The 18,990-nt window shown below is 42.5% G+C and overlaps 1 protein-coding gene across 3 annotated transcripts in view; it reads left to right on the top strand.

Moving 5' to 3' along the window:
* The window catches only part of LOC121282124 (probetacellulin-like), a 42,047-nt gene extending 25,907 nt beyond the window's left edge, over window positions 1-16,140 (top strand). The window contains exons 3-6 of one of the 3 annotated variants that reach the window (XR_005943998.1): window positions 7,789-7,915; window positions 9,920-10,071; window positions 13,122-13,251; window positions 15,124-16,140. Coding sequence is in view for 2 of the 3 variants with exons in the window: in XM_041195616.1 (XP_041051550.1) it covers window positions 7,789-7,915; window positions 9,920-10,066; window positions 13,122-13,251 (404 nt within the window). In the remaining variant the exon portion in view is untranslated. Of the gene's footprint in view, window positions 1-7,788; window positions 7,916-9,919; window positions 10,072-13,121; window positions 13,265-15,123 lie in introns of those variants that run through there. The other 2 variants (XM_041195616.1, XM_041195628.1) reach the window with 2 other exon arrangements.
* The last annotated feature ends 2,850 nt before the right edge of the window (window positions 16,141-18,990 follow it).

The following is an 18,990-nucleotide window of genomic DNA, read 5'->3' on the forward strand; positions in this document are numbered from 1 at the left end:
TGCCCTGATCTTGCAGCGAGTTCACATCGAGGTGGGCAAGGCCTCAGCTCACCCCTGCCCCATTTGAGTCCTTTAAGTGGCCAATTAATGGCTGCTCCAGGGCCGTTTCCCACCCAGCCTCAATTTTTAGGCTGGCAGGAGGATTTACCTGGCACCGGGGAAACCCAAAAAAGAATAGGCTTGGATCTTGGGCAGGAAGGTGAGGGGAGAGGTGGTGGTGGTGGTGGTGTGCCTCCATCTGAAGCCCCCTTCTGACCCACACTGCCACCTCCCCATCTGCCCCCTTTAAATTCCAGTGGCCGCAGGACCTCCCTCCCCTCCCCCACCGGCCTCTTCCTCTGGCCCTCCCCACTCTGGGACTCCTTAAACCTATTTTGCCCTCTGGTCCCAGGAGTTAGGCTCAGGCACCTTCCTGAAGTTCCTCTTGTCGCTGCAGGGGTGAGAGAGCTGCCAGCCAATCAGATTGGCCAGCAGCTCTCCAAGGCATGACCTCCTCCCGAGTGAGGAGCAGAAGTTCCACCTACGGCCAATTGACGCTCATTGGAGCGTGAAATGACTGTGGGGCAGACAGCGTCGGCGGGAATGTGTTCCCCTCCCACTCTTCAGATAGCAGGAAGGGAAACCCAGTCATCCAAAAACCTCAGGCCACAGGCTATTCTGTTTACTGCCAAGATGGAACATTATTAATAGAGGGAGAGAGAGCTTGCATTTCTATAAGGCCTTTCAAAAGCTTGGGATGTCCCTTAACACTTTACAGCCAATGAAGTACTTTTGAAGTGTGGTCCCTGTTATAATGTAAGAAACACTGATGATGGAAGCACTAGAGCAGATCGTGGTGTCGTGGTAATATCACTGGACTCATAACCCAGAGGCCTAGCCAGATGCCCTGGGGACACCGCTTCAAATCTCATCACAGCAGCTGGTGCAATTTAAATTCAATGAATAAATTCAATTGATTAATTGACAGCTTATCTATGACTATTATCGATTATCGTAAATCTGGTTCACTAATGTCCTTTAGGGAAGGAAATCTGCCATCTTTACCCTGTCTGACCTACATGTGAAGACCCACAGCAATGTGGTTGACTCTTTTATCTGCAACTGAACACCTTGCAGTTACTGCAGTGGTTCAAGAAGGCAGCTCACCACCATCTCCTCGAGGGCATTTCGGGATGGGCAATAAATGCTGGCCCAGCCAGCAAAGCTCACATCCCATATGAAAGAATTTAAAATAAAAATTGTTAGGTTATTTGTACCGAGACTACGGATGGCAGAGAAAATCAACCAGGGTTCTTGGTCATTGTTCAATGATCTCTGGTGGATGTTGGACATAGATGTTGGGTTAAGACAAGTTTAGGCTTGGCTGCTTAACATTCCAAGGTTTTGGTGAATAAGTACTTGGCTTTTTTTTTCTTTATTCTTTTATGGGATGTGGAGATTGCTGGTAAGGTTTGTTGCCCATCCCTATTTGCCTGTGAACTGAGTGTCTTGCCTTCCGAGGGCAGTTAACATACCATTGCTGTGGGTGTGGAGTCACGTGTAGGCCAGACCAGATAAGGACAGCAGATTTCCTTCCCTAACGGAGTGTAGCCTTTGAAATGGTTACACCGGTTTAATCTCTCCTTTCAGAAGAGGGATGTTAACAGAGGCCGAGTGGGTGGATCGCTGATTGTGGGAATCTTTTGCTGCACTAGTGTCCATCCACCACCATCCTTAACCTTAAATCTTCTCCCCCAAAAACCTCAGACAGCACAATCAAATTTCAGGACTTTGAATTATGGAAAGGGAAGCGAGACCCTCATTTCTGTTTCATGATTTCTATGTAAATCACTTGTAATGTAGGAAACAGAACAGCCAATTTGCACAGATGAGTTCTGACAAGCAGCAATGAGAAGACGGCCTGGTGATCTGTGCTAGTGAAGTTGAGGGATGAATTTGTCCCTAGGATACACACACTCTCTAGGAAGAGTATTTTGGCAGAACATCCACGTATTTGGCTCCCTGTTCTGGAGATGAGGATACGGCTAACATCTCATTTAAAAAAAAATGTGTTCACGGGATGTGGGCGTCGCTGGCTAGACCAGCATTTATTGCCCATCCCTAGTTGCCCCTTGAGAAGGTGGTGTTGAGCTGCCTTCTTGAACCGCTGCAGTCCCTGTGGTGTAGGTACACCCACAGTGCTGTTAGGGAGGGAGTTCCAGGATTTTGACCCAGCGACAGTGAAGGAATGGTGATATATTTCCAAGTCGGGATGGTGAGTGGCTTGGAGGGGAATTTCCAGGTGGTGGTGCTCCCATCTATCTGCTGCCCTTGTCCTTCTAGACGGTAGAGGTTGCAGGTTTGGAAGGTGCTGTCGAAGGAGCCTTGACGAGTTGTTGCACTGCATCTTGTAGATGGTACACACACTGCTGCTACTGCATGCCAGAGGTGGAGGGAGTGAATGTTTGTGGATGGGGTGCCAATCAAGCGGGGCTGCTTTGTCCTGGATGGTGTCAAGCTTCTTCAATGTTATTGGAGCTGCACTCACCCAGACAAGTGGGGAGTATTCCATCACATTCCTGACTTGTGCCCTGTAGATGGTGGACTGGCTATGGGGAGTCAGGAGGTGAGTTACTTGCCGTGGGATTCCTAGCCACAGTATTTAAATGGCTTGTCCAGTTCAGTTTCTGGGTGGGGGGTGGGGGTGGGGGGGTGGTGTTGGTTAAGTGATACTAATGCGGTTGCCAGCAGCAACAAGAACCAAAGCATAAGATCGAGTGATGGGGCCAACTTATTGCCAATATCAAGTCAATTTCCATTAAATCAACCTGTCCTGCTTCTGAATCCTGCTGCTGTGGAAGAAAATAGTGGGGCTGGAACTGAGCCAGGTTCGTCTCTTAGCCAGAAGAATGTACTTTTGTTTACTGACTGCAAAAAAAATTCAGCAAGCTTGTGTTGAGTTTTTAAATATTTTGGGCGTATGCAGGCGGGTTTGTTCTTCTGGAAGTTGTTGAGGATTGGGAGATTTGTGGAAGCTGTTGAGGATTGGGAGATTTGTGGAAGCTGTTGAGGATTGGGAGATTTGTGGAAGCTGTTGAGGATTGGGAGATTTGTGGAAGCTGTTGAGGATTGGGAGATTTGTGGAAGCTGTTGAGGATTGGGAGATTTGTGGAAGCTGTTGAGGATTGGGAGATTTGTGGAAGCTGTTGAGGATTGGGAGATTTGTGGAAGCTGTTGAGGATTGGGAGATTTGTGGAAGCTGTTGAGGATTGGGAGATTTGTGGAAGCTGTTGAGGATTGGGAGATTTGTGGAAGCTGTTGAGGATTGGGAGATTTGTGGAAGCTGTTGAGGATTGGGAGATTTGTGGAAGCTGTTGAGGATTGGGAGATTTGTGGAAGCTGTTGAAGATTGGGAGATTTGTGGAAGCTGTTGAGGATTGGGAGATTTGTGGAAGCTGTTGAGGATTGGGAGATTTGTGGAAGCTGTTGAGGATTGGGAGATTTGTGGAAGCTGTTGAGGATTGGGAGATTTGTGGAAGCTGTTGAGGATTGGGAGATTTGTGGAAGCTGTTGAGGATTGGGAGATTTGTGGAAGCTGTTGAGGATTGGGAGATTTGTGGAAGCTGTTGAGGATTGGGAGATTTGTGGAAGCTGTTGAGGATTGGGAGATTTGTGGAAGCTGTTGAGGATTGGGAGATTTGTGGAAGCTGTTGAGGATTGGGAGATTTGTGGAAGCTGTTGAGGATTGGGAGATTTGTGGAAGCTGTTGAGGATTGGGAGATTTGTGGAAGCTGTTGAGGATTGGGAGATTTGTGGAAGCTGTTGAGGATTGGGAGATTTGCTGTGGTTTTGTTTGAAGGCGAACACTTTCCTTGCTTGATTTGTTATTACCAGAGTTTGTTGGAGGAAACAAACAAATTGAAGAGCCCTTTGATGTGTTACGCAATGCTAAAGAAATATGGTGACATTAAGAAGTTATTGTGGGTGTGGTTGAAACTAGATTAACTAGTCATCCGGAGACAAAAACAAGCCTGCGCTGAGTGGAACCCCTCCTACTGTCAATCTGTAATCAAGCCAGATATGTGACTAACAAGAACTTCCAATCCAATGGCCATTTCTTTTTTCGCAAAGTATCATTTAGCGATGAAACCAGTTATAAAACAGAGGCCGTGAGTGCTTTTTATCAATTCCTTCCATTGAAATTTTTAAGGAAAATTGGATTATTTTTGCACATTTGAGAGAGAAATATGAGGTTGCCTCACTTGTGGGAGAATGGAACAACTCTTGAGGGAAGGCTGTCAGAGGTTAGCTTGTCCACTGTAGATAACGAAAGGTTCACTGGTATGAGTCTTATCAGCATTTGTCAAGCTCACGTTTCACACAAAACAGGTAAACTCAGCATTCATTAACACTAATATTATACAGTCTCTCCATCAATCTTTGGCATCTAGGTACTAAAGATTCAGAACATAGGAACAGGAGGAGGCCAGTCAGCCCCTCCAAGCCTGTTCCACCATTCATTGAGATCATGACTGATGTGTGACCTAAATCCATCTTCTCGCTTTTGTCCCATGTCCCTCTGTATCTTTGGTTAACAAAAATCTATCACTCTCGGCTTAAAAATGAAACATTGATCTAGTATCGACTGCACTAATGGAGGAGAGTCCCAAACCTCTAATAATCCTTTTGTGTGCAGAAGTGTTTCCTAATTTCACTATCGAAAGGTCTGGCTCTAATTTTTAGAAGATTCCCCTGGTTCTAGACTTGCTTACACCTGATTGGATCAAAATTCATATTCATAGAAGAGCAATTGGTCAGAGTTCTAACTGTCAGCAATGAGGAGCACCAGCCAGGTTTTTTTTTAAAAAAAGGACCCAATTAAAATCATTTTTCAACTGAAATTTCCAGTAAATTCACTAATAAAATGACAATGGATATTAAAAATACTGTACAAAGAAAATATTTCTGGAAAACTTTTTAAGCATGGTATCGTGAAATACGTTACAGGTCAAAAACATAAGATAGTCACTAATAAATCCAATCGGGAATTCAGGAGAAACTTCTTTACCCAGAGACAGGTGAGAATGTGGAACTCGCTACCACAGGGACTGATGAGGTGAATAGTGTAGATACGTTTAAGGGGAGGTTAGGTAAGTACATGAGAAGAAAGGAATAGAAGGATATGCTGAAAATGTGAGATGAAGAGGGATGGGAGGAGGCTCATGTGGATTATAAATGCCAGCACAGACCAGTTGGGCCGAATGGCCTGTTTCTGTGCTGTAAATTGTGTTTCCAGCCCATATTCAGACATGTAGCATAATGGAAATTGCAGCAAAGAAGGGAATCAATCAACCCATCATTCATGTGCTAGTGGAGCTATTGTTTATAATTACAATTCATCACCTCCTTCCTCTATCTTTTTACACCTTCCTTTCTAAACACTTACGCAAGCCCCCAATTATATAGTGCCTGTCTCAATAATCACTGGTGCTGAAACATTTCATATTCTGAAAACGCCCCGTATAAAGAATAAAATTCTCTTGAGTGCTACTTTCATTCATCCAGTAATAACCCGAATTTGTGTCCTTTTGTTATCAAATGGTGGAAATAGGAACATAGAGCAGGAGTAGGTCATTCAGCTCCTTGAACCTGCTCTGCTATTTAACTAGATCATAGCTGATGATCTACTCAACACTATCATCCTGTACCATCTCCATATCCTTTAATGCCAATGCTATCTAGAAATCTATCAACCTCTGCTCTGAACACACTCAATGACTGAGCCTCCACAGTCCTCTTGAGGTAGATAATTCCAAAGGTTCACCACTCCCTGACTGAAGGAGTTGCTCCTCATCTCAGTCCTAATTGGCCTGCCCCTTATTCTGAGACTGTGTCCCCTGGTTCTAGACTCCCCAGCCAGGGGAAACATCCTTCCTGCATCTGCCCTGTCGAGCCCTATGAGAATTTTGTATGTTTCAATGAGGTCACCTCTCATTCTTCTAAACTCCAGAGAATACAGGCCCGGTCTCCTCAATCTCTCCTTTAAAGGACAATCCCACCTTCCCAGGAATCAGTCTGATGAGCCTCTGTTGCACTCCCTCTATGGTCAGTAAATCCTTCCTTAGATAAGGAGACCAAAACTGTACACAATACTCCAGGTGCAGTCTCACCAAGGTCCACACAGTTACAGCAGGACTTCCTTATCCCTTTATTTAAATTCCCTTGCAATGAAGGCCAACACACTATTAGCCTTCCTAATGGCTTGCTACACCTGCATGTTAGCTTTCAGTGACTTATGAACAAGGACACCCTTCGGACATCAACACTTCCAAATCTCTCACTATTTAGAAAATACTCTCCGTTTCTGGTTTTCCTACCAAAGTGGATCACTTCACGTTTTTCCACATTATATTTCGTCTGCCATGTTCCTGCCCACTCACTAAGTCTCTCTAAATCCCTTTGAAGCCTCTTTGCTGCATCCTCACAACTTGCATTCCCACTTAGTTTTGTGTCATCAGCAAATCTGGAAACATTACATTTGGTCCCCAACATCCAAATTATTGATACAAGTTGTGAATAGTTGGGGCCCAAGCACTGATCCTTGTGGTACTCCGCTTGTAACAGCCTTGCCAACTTGAGAATGATCCAATTACCCCTACTTTTTGCTTTCGATCTGTTAACCAATTCTCAATCTATACTAGTATATTTTCCCCCAACCCCTTGTGCCCTAATTGTGTTTATGAACATCCTATGTGGGACCATATCAAAAGCTTTCTGAAAATTCAAATACACCACAGCCATGGTTCCCTCTTATCTATCCTGCTAGTAACATCCTTAAAAAAAAACTCCAACAGCTTTGTCAAACATGATCTCCCTTTCATAAATCCATGTTGTCTCTGACCGATCTCACCATTATTTTCTAAATGCCCAGTTATCTCACCCTTTAGAATAGATTCTAAATTACCTTTTCTATGTTTACATTCTTCAACTCTTTCAGAATTTGTAATCTTGGTTTGGTTTCCCCTTTTTTAACCTTTTCAGTTCCAGTGAAAAGTCCCAATTTTCAAGCCTTTCTTCACAAGAATAACCTCTCTTTTCTGGTTTAATTCGAATGAATCTTTGTTACATACTCTCCATGATTCTAATACCCCACCTATCGTCAGCTATTCAGCAAACTCAAAATTCTGACTAACACTACAAATAGACCAGTGATAAGAACTTCCATTTATGTAGCACCTTTCATAAACTCAGGACGTCTGAAAGTGCTTCACAGTCGAATGAAGTAGCCACTGTTGCAATATAGGGAACATGGCAGCCAACTTGTGTGCAGGAATTAAATAATAATCAAATAATCTGATTTTAGTGATGTCGTAGTGGCTGTTATTTGAGGGATCTTGCTGTAGAAAAATTGGCTCCAGCATTTGCCACATTACAATGGTGTTGGCTGCAGAGCACTCTGGAAGGTCCTGAGCTTGTTCAAAGCATTATGTAAATGCAACTCTTGATAGAGTAAGGCATCCTATTGGTATAGCGCGACAATAATTCTCACCATCATGAGCATTGTCGGAGGTGATCTGCTAGTTTCATATTTCATATGTCAATGTGACTAGTTGTATTGTTGATTTGTTTAATTATTTATTCTAAACCTACAATCAGTTAATGAAAATCCGTCTTTATTTCGTGCTGGATTTATGAGAGTAATTTTAGGTTTGAAATACAAGATTTCTGATTCTTTCAACTTTGAAGTTGGTGTATGCTTGATCCACTCTTGCAAAATTAATCCATATGCATTTCTTTTTCTGCTCATAGGTACTCTTACAGAATCTCCCGAATCTCCCCAGTCAGGACACTTCACCAAGTGCCCAAAGAGGTTTAGGAGCTACTGTATTGAAGGAGAATGTCGGTTTATACAATCTGAGCAGCAGCCTTCATGTGTGTAAGTGGTTTACTGATTGGAATGTGTTCAACTCTTTCCCACTCTGACTTTGTTAACTGTAGCTTTAGTTTCTACCTGTTTCCTGCAATTTTCAAGTAATTTAGTTCGGTAATGTAAGTAAAAAGAAAGAACTTGCATTTATATAGCGCCTTTCACAACCTCAGAACTTCCCAAAGTGCTCTGCAGCCAATGAAATACTTATCATGTAGGAAACATGGCAGCCAATTAGCACACAGCAAGATCCCACAACAACACAGTGGTAATAAGCCACATTACCTGATGGTCAAGGAATTAATATTGGCAGAATACTGGTGAGAACTCCCCTGGTCATCCTTGCAATAGTGCCATCAGTCCTTCCATGTCCACCTGAGAAGACAGACAGAGCCTTGGATTAATATCTCATCCAAAAGACAGCACCTTCGACAGTGCAGCACTCCCTTAGAACTGGCGTTGGTGGTGTCAGCACGGATTATGCACTCAAGTCTCTGGATTAAGGTTGTGGTTCAAAACAATTGTTGGCATATAAAAATTAAAGAGCTTGCTAGACGGGAGTTGATGAAGGCCAGTTCATGGATAGTGGGCATCGCTGCTGAGCCAGCGTTTCTTCCCCATCCCTAATTGTTCTTGAGAAGGTGGTGGTGAGCTGCCTTCTTGAGCCCCTGCAGCCCATGTGGTGTAGGTACACCCACAGTGCGGTTAGGGAGGGAGTTCCAGGATTTTGACCCAGCCACAGTGAAGGAACAGTGATAGAGGTTGGCATTTTACAACCCCTCCCTCCGATGAGATTTTCTGTTCTGACCGATGTCAATGGACTTTTGAAAGGCTCACTGCATTTTATGCCCCCCGCCCCATCACAACAGGGCTGTAAGATTCCACCCTTGTCCCAAATCAGGATGGGGTGTGACTGAGAGGGGAACTTGCAGGTGGCAGTGTTCCCATGCATCTGCAGTATTTGTCCTTTTTAGGTGGTAGAGGTCAAGGGTTTGGAAGATGCTGTCGAAGCAGCTTTGGCTAGTTGCTGCAGTGTATCTTGTAGATGGTACACACTGCTGCTACTGTGCGTCATTGGTGGAGGGAGTGAATGATTAAGGCGGGTATGGGGCCTCAAACAAGAGGGCTGTTGGTCCTGGATTGTGTCAAACTTCTTGAGTGTTGCTGGAGCTGCAAGTGGAGAGTATTCCATTACACTCCTGACTTGTACCTTTGTAGATGGTGGACAGACTTTGAGGAGGTAGAAGGTACTTACTTGCCACAGGATTCCTAGTCTCTGACCTGCTCTTGTAGCCACAGTATTTATATGGCTGATGCAATTAAGTTTCTGATCAATGGTAAACTCCAGGATGTTAATGCTGTGGGATTCAGCAATGGTAATGCTGGTACCCATCAAGGGGAGATGGTTACGGGCCATTGACAATCAACCTGGGACTTGTGTGGCGTGAACGTTACTTGCCACTTAACAACCAAAACCTGAAAGTTAACCAGGCCTTGCTGCATTTGGACATGGACTGCTTCATTACCTGAGGAGTTGTGAATGGAACTGAATGTTGTGCAATCATCAGCGACCATCTCCACCTCTGACCCAGTGATGGAGGAAAGCTCATTGATAAAGCAGCTGAAGAAAAATAAATACAGGGCCAAGGGGAAAGAATGGGTGCAGGGGTTGGGTGGGGGGGGTGTTATTTACCCGTACCATGTATTATTGGGCATCGTTAATCAGCTTGTTAACAATTAGGAAATTATGCCTCTGGGTACAAAAGATAAAATACTGCAGATGCTGGAAATCTGAAGTATTGCAGAAAATGCTGGAGATACTCCAAAAGATCAGGTAGCAAGACATGACCTGGGCACTTGCAGCATTTTCTGTAACTGTGGATATGATACTGAAATTCTGAGAGTAGAATAGCTGTTCTTCTGACAGTCCATTGTCATTGACCCCAAACTCGTTAAAATATTTATAACCAAATGATGATTGTTAATCTGATTATTTGCGCTTGTTTTTAACAGGTGTAAATTTGGTTACATTGGATCTCGGTGTGAATTGGTGGACATGTTCTATCTAACCGGAAAGCAGGACCAAGTCATCATCATTGGTCTAGTCCTGACGATGGTGGTGCTCATCATTGTGATAATAATCATCTGTATTTGTGTACAGTTAGGTATTCATTAATCCTTTCTGTTGTGTTTTAAGGAATTACAGGATAGTTGCTAATGTATAAAAAGACAAAAGCAAAATAGTGCGAATTCTAAAAATCTGAAAGGATAAAATAAAAAATGCTGGAAATACTCAACTGATCAGGCAGCATCTGTGGAGAGAAATAATTAAGGTCTGAGGTTGAGATCACCTTTTATTAGAACTAAGATTTGTGAATCATAGACTGATTAAGCACTGAGGGAGGTTATTTGGCCCTGTGCTTGTATTGTTCTTTAAAATCTCAAGAACGCCAAACATAGGAGCAGCAATAGGCCAAACAGACCCTTGAACCTGCTGCGCCATTCACTATGATCGTGACTGATCTTCAAAAATCTATCAATCTCAGTCTTGAATATACTCAATGACTGAGCATGTGTAGATCTCTGGGGTAGAGAATTCCAAATATTCACAACCCTTTGAGTGAAGAAATTTCTCATCTCTGGCCTAATTGGTTGACCCCCATTTCTAGAAACCCAACCAGGGGGATAATCCTCTTAGTGTCTACCTTGTCAAACCCTCTCAGCATCATACCTTTTATAGTCACCTCTCCTTCTTCTAAACTCCAAGGGAGTGTAAGTCCATCCGACTTGCTCTCTCCTCATAGGCTCTCTCCTCTCAGGAATCAACATAGTGCCTCTCCACTTGCTCTCTCCCCATCATCCTGTAAAATCTCCCTCTTCAAATATTTATCCAATTCCCTTTGAAATTCCCATTGAATCTCCTGCCCTTTCAGGCAGAATATTTAAAATATTTTAACTATTGAATTTGGCCAACTGGGAATGTTCAATAATTTGTTGTTTCATGGCTATCATTAATAGAGATTTTTAAAACTCTACAGCTTAATACATTTAGTGCAAAGGAAACAAAAAATAAATGTTTTATATTTCAAAATATGAATTCATTTGTTTTATTAGGATAGGTAGTAAAATGTATTTTATTAGACTAAGATCCAGTATTATGGGACTATTATTGCAAAATTTGATATAGTGAGAGGACCTTGCATGCAAAATACACAAATTATAAATTCAACCCAATCATTCAGAGGGGAAAAAGTTGCAGGGCTGGAGGGGCAGAGCTGGGGAGTGGGACAATTGGATAGCTCCTCAAAGAGTGTTACAAGCATGATGGACCAAATTGCCTCCTGTGCTGCACGATTCTATTTGTGGTGCTCCAGAGTTGTTTTATTAAGTAATTTAATTTGGAAACTGCTTATGCAGATGAAGCTACTGCGCAAGTTGGTGGTCAAATCCTGTGCCAAACTTGTTACTAGGTCATCATTTAGAAAGTACTTTGCAATTATTCGAGGTGACTTGTGTCTGGTATAATGCAGGTGCTATTCTCTGCTACTGGGTGTATCTGTTGTTTGAGAAATCATCTGTTATGAAAGAGATTACTGGTGTACGGTTGGTCCCAAATACACATGTAAGTGCTGATGGGGCTCTCTTTTAATTATCCTTTTTTTTTTTTAAACATAAATCTGTTCATGTGATATGGGTGTCACTGGCTGGGTCAGCATTTATTGCCCATCCCTAGTTGCCCTTGAGAAGGTGGTGGTGAGCTGCCTTCTTGAACCGTTGCAGTCCACGTAGTGTAGATATACCCACAGTGCGGTTAGGGAGGGAGTTCTAGGGTTGCATTCCTGGTTTCCATTAGTGAAGAGCCAGTAGGAGCAGCAGTAGATGGCAAGTCCCATTGTCTCTGGTTTCCTGTCCTCAGAAGGATGGACGGCTGAGTGAAACTTGCTGGAATTTTGATTAGAAATCTTCAGGCTCCAAGCCCAGTCATCAACCCACAGGGAAGATTTTGTTGAGTGGCTCTAGTCTCCTTAGAGCAAGGAGACTAACTGGAGATTTGGTGGAGGCGTTTAAAATCGTGAAGGTTTTGCAAAACTATGTTTCCAAGGGCCAAAGGATCAATTGCCAAACGGCACAGAGTTCAGGTCATTGGGAAAAGAACTAGAGGCGACATGGGGAATAAACTTTTACTCAGTGAGTGGTTACAATTTGGAATTCATGAAAAATGTGCTGGATATAGATTCAGTAATAGCTTTCAAAAAGGAATTAAATCAATGTTTTGAGGGAAAGAGTTGGGGAGTGGGACTAACTGGATTGCTCTTTGAAAGTGTTGCTGTAGCCTTAGTGAGCTAAATGGATTCCTGTGCTGTGCTATTGTGTGATTCTATGATAAACAGCCTGATATCATCTGTAATGAATCTTCATGGCATAATCCTGGAAATATTAAACATATAAGCAATAGGAGCAGAAGTAGGCCACAAGCCCCTCGAGTCTATTCCACTATTCAGTACGATCATGAGTGAACCTTCTACATCAGCTTCATTTTCTCCCCGTCTCTAAATTGCTAGATTCTCTTAGTGCAGCAAAGTCTCATCACTCAATCTCAAATATATTAATCAGCTCCACATCCACAGCCATCTGGAGTAGAGAGAGAATTCTAAACATTGGCAACCTTCTGTGAGGAGAAATTTCTCCTCATCTCCAGTCCTAAATGTACAACTCCTTATCCTGAGACATGACCCCTAGTTCTAGAGCTCCCAACCAGGGGGCCGAGCCTCACGGAGGGATTGACAGGGTAATTGCTAAGACTTTTATACATTTCAATAGATTGTGTCTCATTCTTCTAAACCCCAGACAATATTGACACTTTCTACTTAATCTCTCCCTTTGGACAGCCTCCTAGCCTAGGAATCAACCTGGTAAACCTTTGCTCAACGAGAAGTATATCTTTCCTTAGGGATGAGACCAAAATGGTGCACAATACCCCAGGTGTGGTCTCAACAAAGCCCAATGTAATTGCAGCAAGACTTCCTAACTCTTTATACTCCAACCCATTTCAATAAAGGCTAACGTACCATTTGCCTTCCTAATTGCTTTCTCTTCAAATGTTTCTGTGAAAATGAAAGCTATATGATTAAAGAAGACTTGACATGAGATCTGGTGAGTTACAGTGAGAAATATTTTTGTAACATCTCTTTCTCTGAATTTCATTTTATCGCAGTCGATTTCGCAGGAAACACAAAGCACGAAGGAAGAGCGGCGAAGAAGTTGAAGCCCTGAGCTCAAAACCACTGGAGGGGAAAGATCTGCAAGGTGAAGATGAAGACACGGCCATGACCACTCTAGCTTGAGTGAGTACCAGTATGTTGGCTCATGGAATTGGCCCGTTTCTGGGTCCAATATTTTGAAGTTCATGTTCCAGTGACTAATTTTATTACAGAAACAAGATGCAAGGTATGAATCACCTTCTACTGAAGCAAATTGATGGATAGAAAGATGTCTTGGCATAACTCTTTTGCAATAATGATAAAGGCAGATGCTAAGTAAACTAGAGATCCTGAAAATGTATTGGGTAAAATAGTGCTGGTCAGAATATCCGGCCTATGGAACATTCCCCAGTTCACCCTAATCCGTGTTGAGTTTATGTATATCGCACCCAGAGTAGCATTGACAATAGTACATCTGGCCTCCTATGTTCTTTTTTATTCTTCACCAAGTATCCTTGATGATTTGAGGGTTGCCAAACCATGGTTCATGCTACAGGGTGGAGCAAAGAGGCAGGCTCCAAGTCTGCCTCAGCTAGAGCAGGGATTGATCCTCGCGCAGTTGGCGTTATTCTGAACCACACCCTAGCTGTCTAGCGAACTGAGCTAATGATGACCCCACCCCATGTTCATCACCCAAAGAAAAATGTAAAAATGAAACAAAGACTGGCATTTGTATAGTGCCATTCATCTCCCCAGGATGTTCCAAATGCTTTACAGCCAATGAAGTACTTTTGAAGATGAGTCACAGTTATAATGGAGGAAATGCAGCAACCAATTTACACACAGCTAGTTCCCAAAAACAGCAACGTGATAATGACCAGATCACCTGTTTTTATGATGTTGGTTGAGGGATGAATATTGGCCAGGACACCAGGGAGAACTCCCCTTATTTTTTGAAATAGTGCTGGAGAGTCTTTTACATTCACTGCAAGAGGCAGATGGGGCCTCGGTTAAACTTTTAAAAAATTCATTCATGGGATGTGGGCATCACTATCTAGGTCATCATTTATTGCCCTTGAGAAAGTGGTAGTGACCTGCTGCCTTGAGCCGCTGCAGTCCATGTGGGGTAGGTACACCCACAATGTTGTTAGGGAGGGAGTTCCAGGATTTTGACCCAGCGACAGTGCAGGAACGGTGATATATTTCCAAGTCAGGATGGTGAGTGGCTTGGAGGGGAACTTCCAGTTGGTGGTGTTCCCATCTATCTGCTGCCCTTGTCCTTCTAGGTGGTAGCAGTTATGGGTTTGGAAGGTGCTGTCTAAGGAGCCTCGATGAGTTCTCATTTGAAAAATAGCACTTCCAACAGTGCAGCACTCCCTCAATCAGTACTGCACTCAAAAGACCAGCTTCGGCTTTTCATCTGAAGTCCTGGAGTGGGACTTGTACCCATAACCTTCTGACTCAGAGACAAGACAATTACCCACTGAGCCGTGGCTGACACTAAGAATGCTGAAAAGAGAGTGGTTGAGGTGAATAGCAGAGATGCATTTAAGAAGCAGCTAGATAAACACGTGAGGAAGAAAGGAATAGAAGGGTGTGCTGTTAAGTGAGACGATGTAGGGTGGGAGGAGGCTTGTATGGGACATAACACTGGCATGGATCAATTGGGCTGAATGGCCTGTTTCTGGGCCATAAATTTCATAACTCGAAGCAGTGACTCTGAGATAGGGAAAAGCTGGGGTCCTGTCTCCCAGTTGTCATCTACTTGGCACTTGCTGCTAAGCGTGGAATGATGGCTGTAACTGGGGACAAGATCAAATTGATTACCGTGCCTTTCATGGTGGAACGTGCTGTTTAATCTTGTGTGAGAAACACGGAATCTTGGGGTGGGGTAAGACTCAGCATCCTCAGGAGAGAGGATTGAAGTATACGGAAAAGAAATGTTTTTGATTTCTGTGAATAAAGCTTTGCTGCTGTTTTAAAAATGAATTTTCTTTTTTTATTCCCTTGTCACAGAATCTTTCTAGTTGGGAGGTACCTGCAGGCAGGTTGGTCCTTCCAGAAATGCAAGAAGCCCCAACAGTTTTCAGTCGAGGCTCATTCATTGAAACCAATCTGAAAGTTCTGGTTCTTGTTCTAAGCAACAATCTGAAAGGATGGCGGAGTAAATTTGGAGAAAAAAGAACATATTACTAACTACATTTACACTCAACTAGCAATTACCTACAACTTGTACGATACCTGTACCCAACCTTCATTGTGCTTTGAAATGGTGCTGGAAAGACTATAGACTTCATATCACAAATTGGGAAAAGATTTAAAACACATAAGCTGGATACTCAATAATAGTGAAAGACTGAAAGGTTAGTTCACAATTCTAGACTAATCTACAATCATCAGGAAGCCTTTTCCAGAGAACACTTCATCCATTATCACCTTGTCCACAGTGTGGAAATTACACTTATAACAAAATCAAAATATGTTACTAAAAATCGTGGACAATGGGGAGACTGAAGGATTTCTCGTTGCTAATTTTAGCTGTGAAAGAAGACAGTTAAAAATGAATAATATGACCATGACTAGTCTCTCTTTTCTCATAAATGGAGCAAAAACAGAGAATTTCTGTCCCCAGATGAAAATTGTGGCTTTAAGTGAACTTGTTCTGACAGCACAGATGATTAATGTGAATGCAGATGGAGTGAATTACCTGCTCACAAATCGCTTCCTTTTTTAATAAAAGGAACCACATTTTTTTTTGTCTAAGAAAAGTGTGATCTATTTATGAATGTTAAGCGTGTTTATAGAGAGAAGAATGGAAAAGCTGACAAGTTGGCTGGTTGACTCTTCCATTTTTTGCCAGAGCACCTTAAACTCTGTGAAGTAAAATACCAACAGATTGAATGAGTATTAAAGTGATTTCACTTTTTCCTTTTTACTGTCTTTGCAGTAGAGATTGAGAATTCAGAAATATAGATGTAAGTGTCTTTCGGGGATGTTGCAATCATTTGTTATTTAATAAATGTATTTCATAATTGACCTAAATGTCTTTCCAATGTTTTAACTCCATGGAAGTAAAATGAGAAAAATAGAAAATGCTGGAAGCACTCAGTGGGTCAGGCAGCATCTGTGTGGAGAGAAACAGAGTTAATGCCTCAGGCTGGTGACCTTTAATCAGAACGCTAAACTGATGGGTAGTTTGATCAAACCTGTGTGTGCCCTGTTTACAAGATATAGTGTTCATGGATGCAGAAGCACTGGGATAACTGCTACCATTCTGACTCCCAAACATGTGAAAACCAACTAGAACCACATGCCTCTTCAGGAGCCTGTCTTGCATAATTTGGGCTTGTCACTTGGTGCAGTATAACTTCAGTCTGTGGCTGCAAATAAGAAATCAGAGTAGGCCATCTGGCCCTTCTCACCTACTCCACCAAGCATGTCATGAATGTTAGGCAGTATTCCACTTTCTCCTCTAATTGTTTGAGAGGCCAGGTACACAAAGTACAACACACATCTAAATCTGATGCAAACTGGTGTTGCCATGGTAAAAATGATTAAAATAAAAAAAAAAACAATCTAGGCTGCAGACTGAGAGACTAATGCTAGAGAGATTTACCAGTTGCTGGCTAAGTTGCTTATGGATATTGGATATATCTGGGCATCAGGTACATACTTGAAAAGGAAAGATTTATAGGGCTATAAGGAAAGAGCAGGTGACTAATTTTATAACTCTTTCAAAGAGCTACCACAGGCACGATGGACCGAATGGTTTTCTCCTGTACGATTCTATATTAGATTGTAATTTCCAAGGATCTAGCATAAGGACCCAATCAATGCGGCCTCTAAAGAATTAAAATTCTACTTTTACGTTCTGTTGTATTTTGCTGTTGTGTCTCGCAAGGTGACAGTATTGTGCGCACTGTTAACTATGATGATTGGAGACACCTACAAGAGGCACCTTTGTTGACAACCCTACTGAGAAACCTCCTTGGTGAACTGTCGGCTCGGTGAGTTGAAGTGGAGTTCGACTTTATAAGAACGTTTCTGGTTCCTCCCAGACCCCCCCACCTAACATTGAGGCCTGAATCAGCTGTCCCAGTTTGACCACCAAAATGATCATTTCCCATTCAATCGAGCAGCTGGTTGCAGTTACCAGTGATTCCTGTGGAAAGGAAGTGAGAAGATATCTTCCAGGAAACTCTGTCATCAGCTCCAGCCAGTCCGATGACTCGCATGGATTCAAATAGTGCACAAAAATAAAATCACTGACAGTAATGTCCCAAAATTCTGAAACAAAAACAAAAAATGCTGGAAAAGCTCAGCAGGTAAGGCAGCATCTGTGGGGCGAAACAGAGTTCATGTTTAAGTTAACAGAACTTGCTGAGTATTTCCAGCACATTGTTTTTTTATTTCCGATTTCCAGCTATCCGTAGTATTTTGCTTTAGTCCCCACATTCTGGCTTGACTTGCTTATTCCCATTATGATCTCATTGCAATGAATTGCGCTAGTGAAAGCTGAGTAAAACACTCGAAGGATTACTGTAAATTAGCTTCATTACCTCTATCCAATTTACAGTATAAATTCACGTGGGCTATTAAATTACTGGTGACAAATTCACCCCTGCTGCCAGTGTAAAGAACACTGATATGTAGGTAGTGAAATTATTTATTAATGATATTATTATAGTATTTAGAGTACAGAAATAGCTCATTTGTTCCAACTGCCCTGTGCCAGTGTTTACGCTCTCACCCTCTCTATCTCAGTCTATCAGCATACACTTTTATTTCACCCTCGTGTTTGTCCAGCTTCCCTTTTAATGTATCGATACTATCCACCTCAACCACTCCCCGTGGGAGCGAGTTCCACATTCTCACCACTCTCTGGGTAAAGGAGTTTCTGCTGACTTCCTCATTGGATTTGTTAGGGACTAGCTTATATTTATGACCCCTGGTTTTTCTCTAATGAAGTGGTTAAATAGCATGCTGTTGTAATATTGTGTAAAACATACAGCAGAAAAACAGGCCATTCAGCCCAACTCGTGTTTATGCTCCGTAAGAGCCTCCTCCCACCCTTCTTCATCTAGCCCTGATATTCAGCATAATTCTCCGCAAACAATTTTCAAAAGCAGTTTAACTACGGGTTTTGGCCTAGCTGACCTAGAAAACTAGCATGATGTTTTGAAATCTTCACTCTCCTCCTATCCCTCAAAAAGTTAGCAACTCAAGATTGGTACTGAATTGTCGTACAGTTCGTTATATGGACCTTATAACTATTCTTTTCTTCAATTCTGGCTCCTTGAGCATTGCTGATTTTAATCACTTCAACATTGACAGCTATGTCTTCAGCTGCCTGGGCCCAAAGCTCTGGAATTCCCTCCCTGAACCTCTCTGCCTCACTTTCCTCCTTGAAGATGCTCCTTAAAACTTACCTCTTTAACTGATCTTCTGTTTTCACCTTTCCTAATATCTCCTTTTGTGGTTCTGTGTCAGATTTAATTTGATTATTGCTCCTGTGACCTCAGGATGTCCCAAGGGGGTTTACAGCCAACGAAGTACTTTTTGAAGTGTTAATCATTGTTGTAATGTGGGAAATACAGCAGCAAACTTTTATGTCTTGGGTAAAGCAGTTCATTGGCCAACCGAACTCTAACTGCATACCTTCCTATGTTCTCCTCAATTGCTGCTTGCAATCAATAATGGGAAGACACTGATGTAAGAATAAACAGTGATGGTTTATTGAGACATAGGGCAGAGCACCAGATCATATGTGCTCACTCAGAAACCTCCAGAACTAGACTTAATGTTCCCAGTTGTCCGTGCTGTACAGTGATTTGTCAGTGCTGTCACATGATCAGTACACTTGCATTCTCTTAAAGGGACAGG

Source organism: Carcharodon carcharias, chromosome 1, assembly GCF_017639515.1.
Source record: "Carcharodon carcharias isolate sCarCar2 chromosome 1, sCarCar2.pri, whole genome shotgun sequence".
Lineage (NCBI taxonomy): Eukaryota > Metazoa > Chordata > Chondrichthyes > Lamniformes > Lamnidae > Carcharodon > Carcharodon carcharias.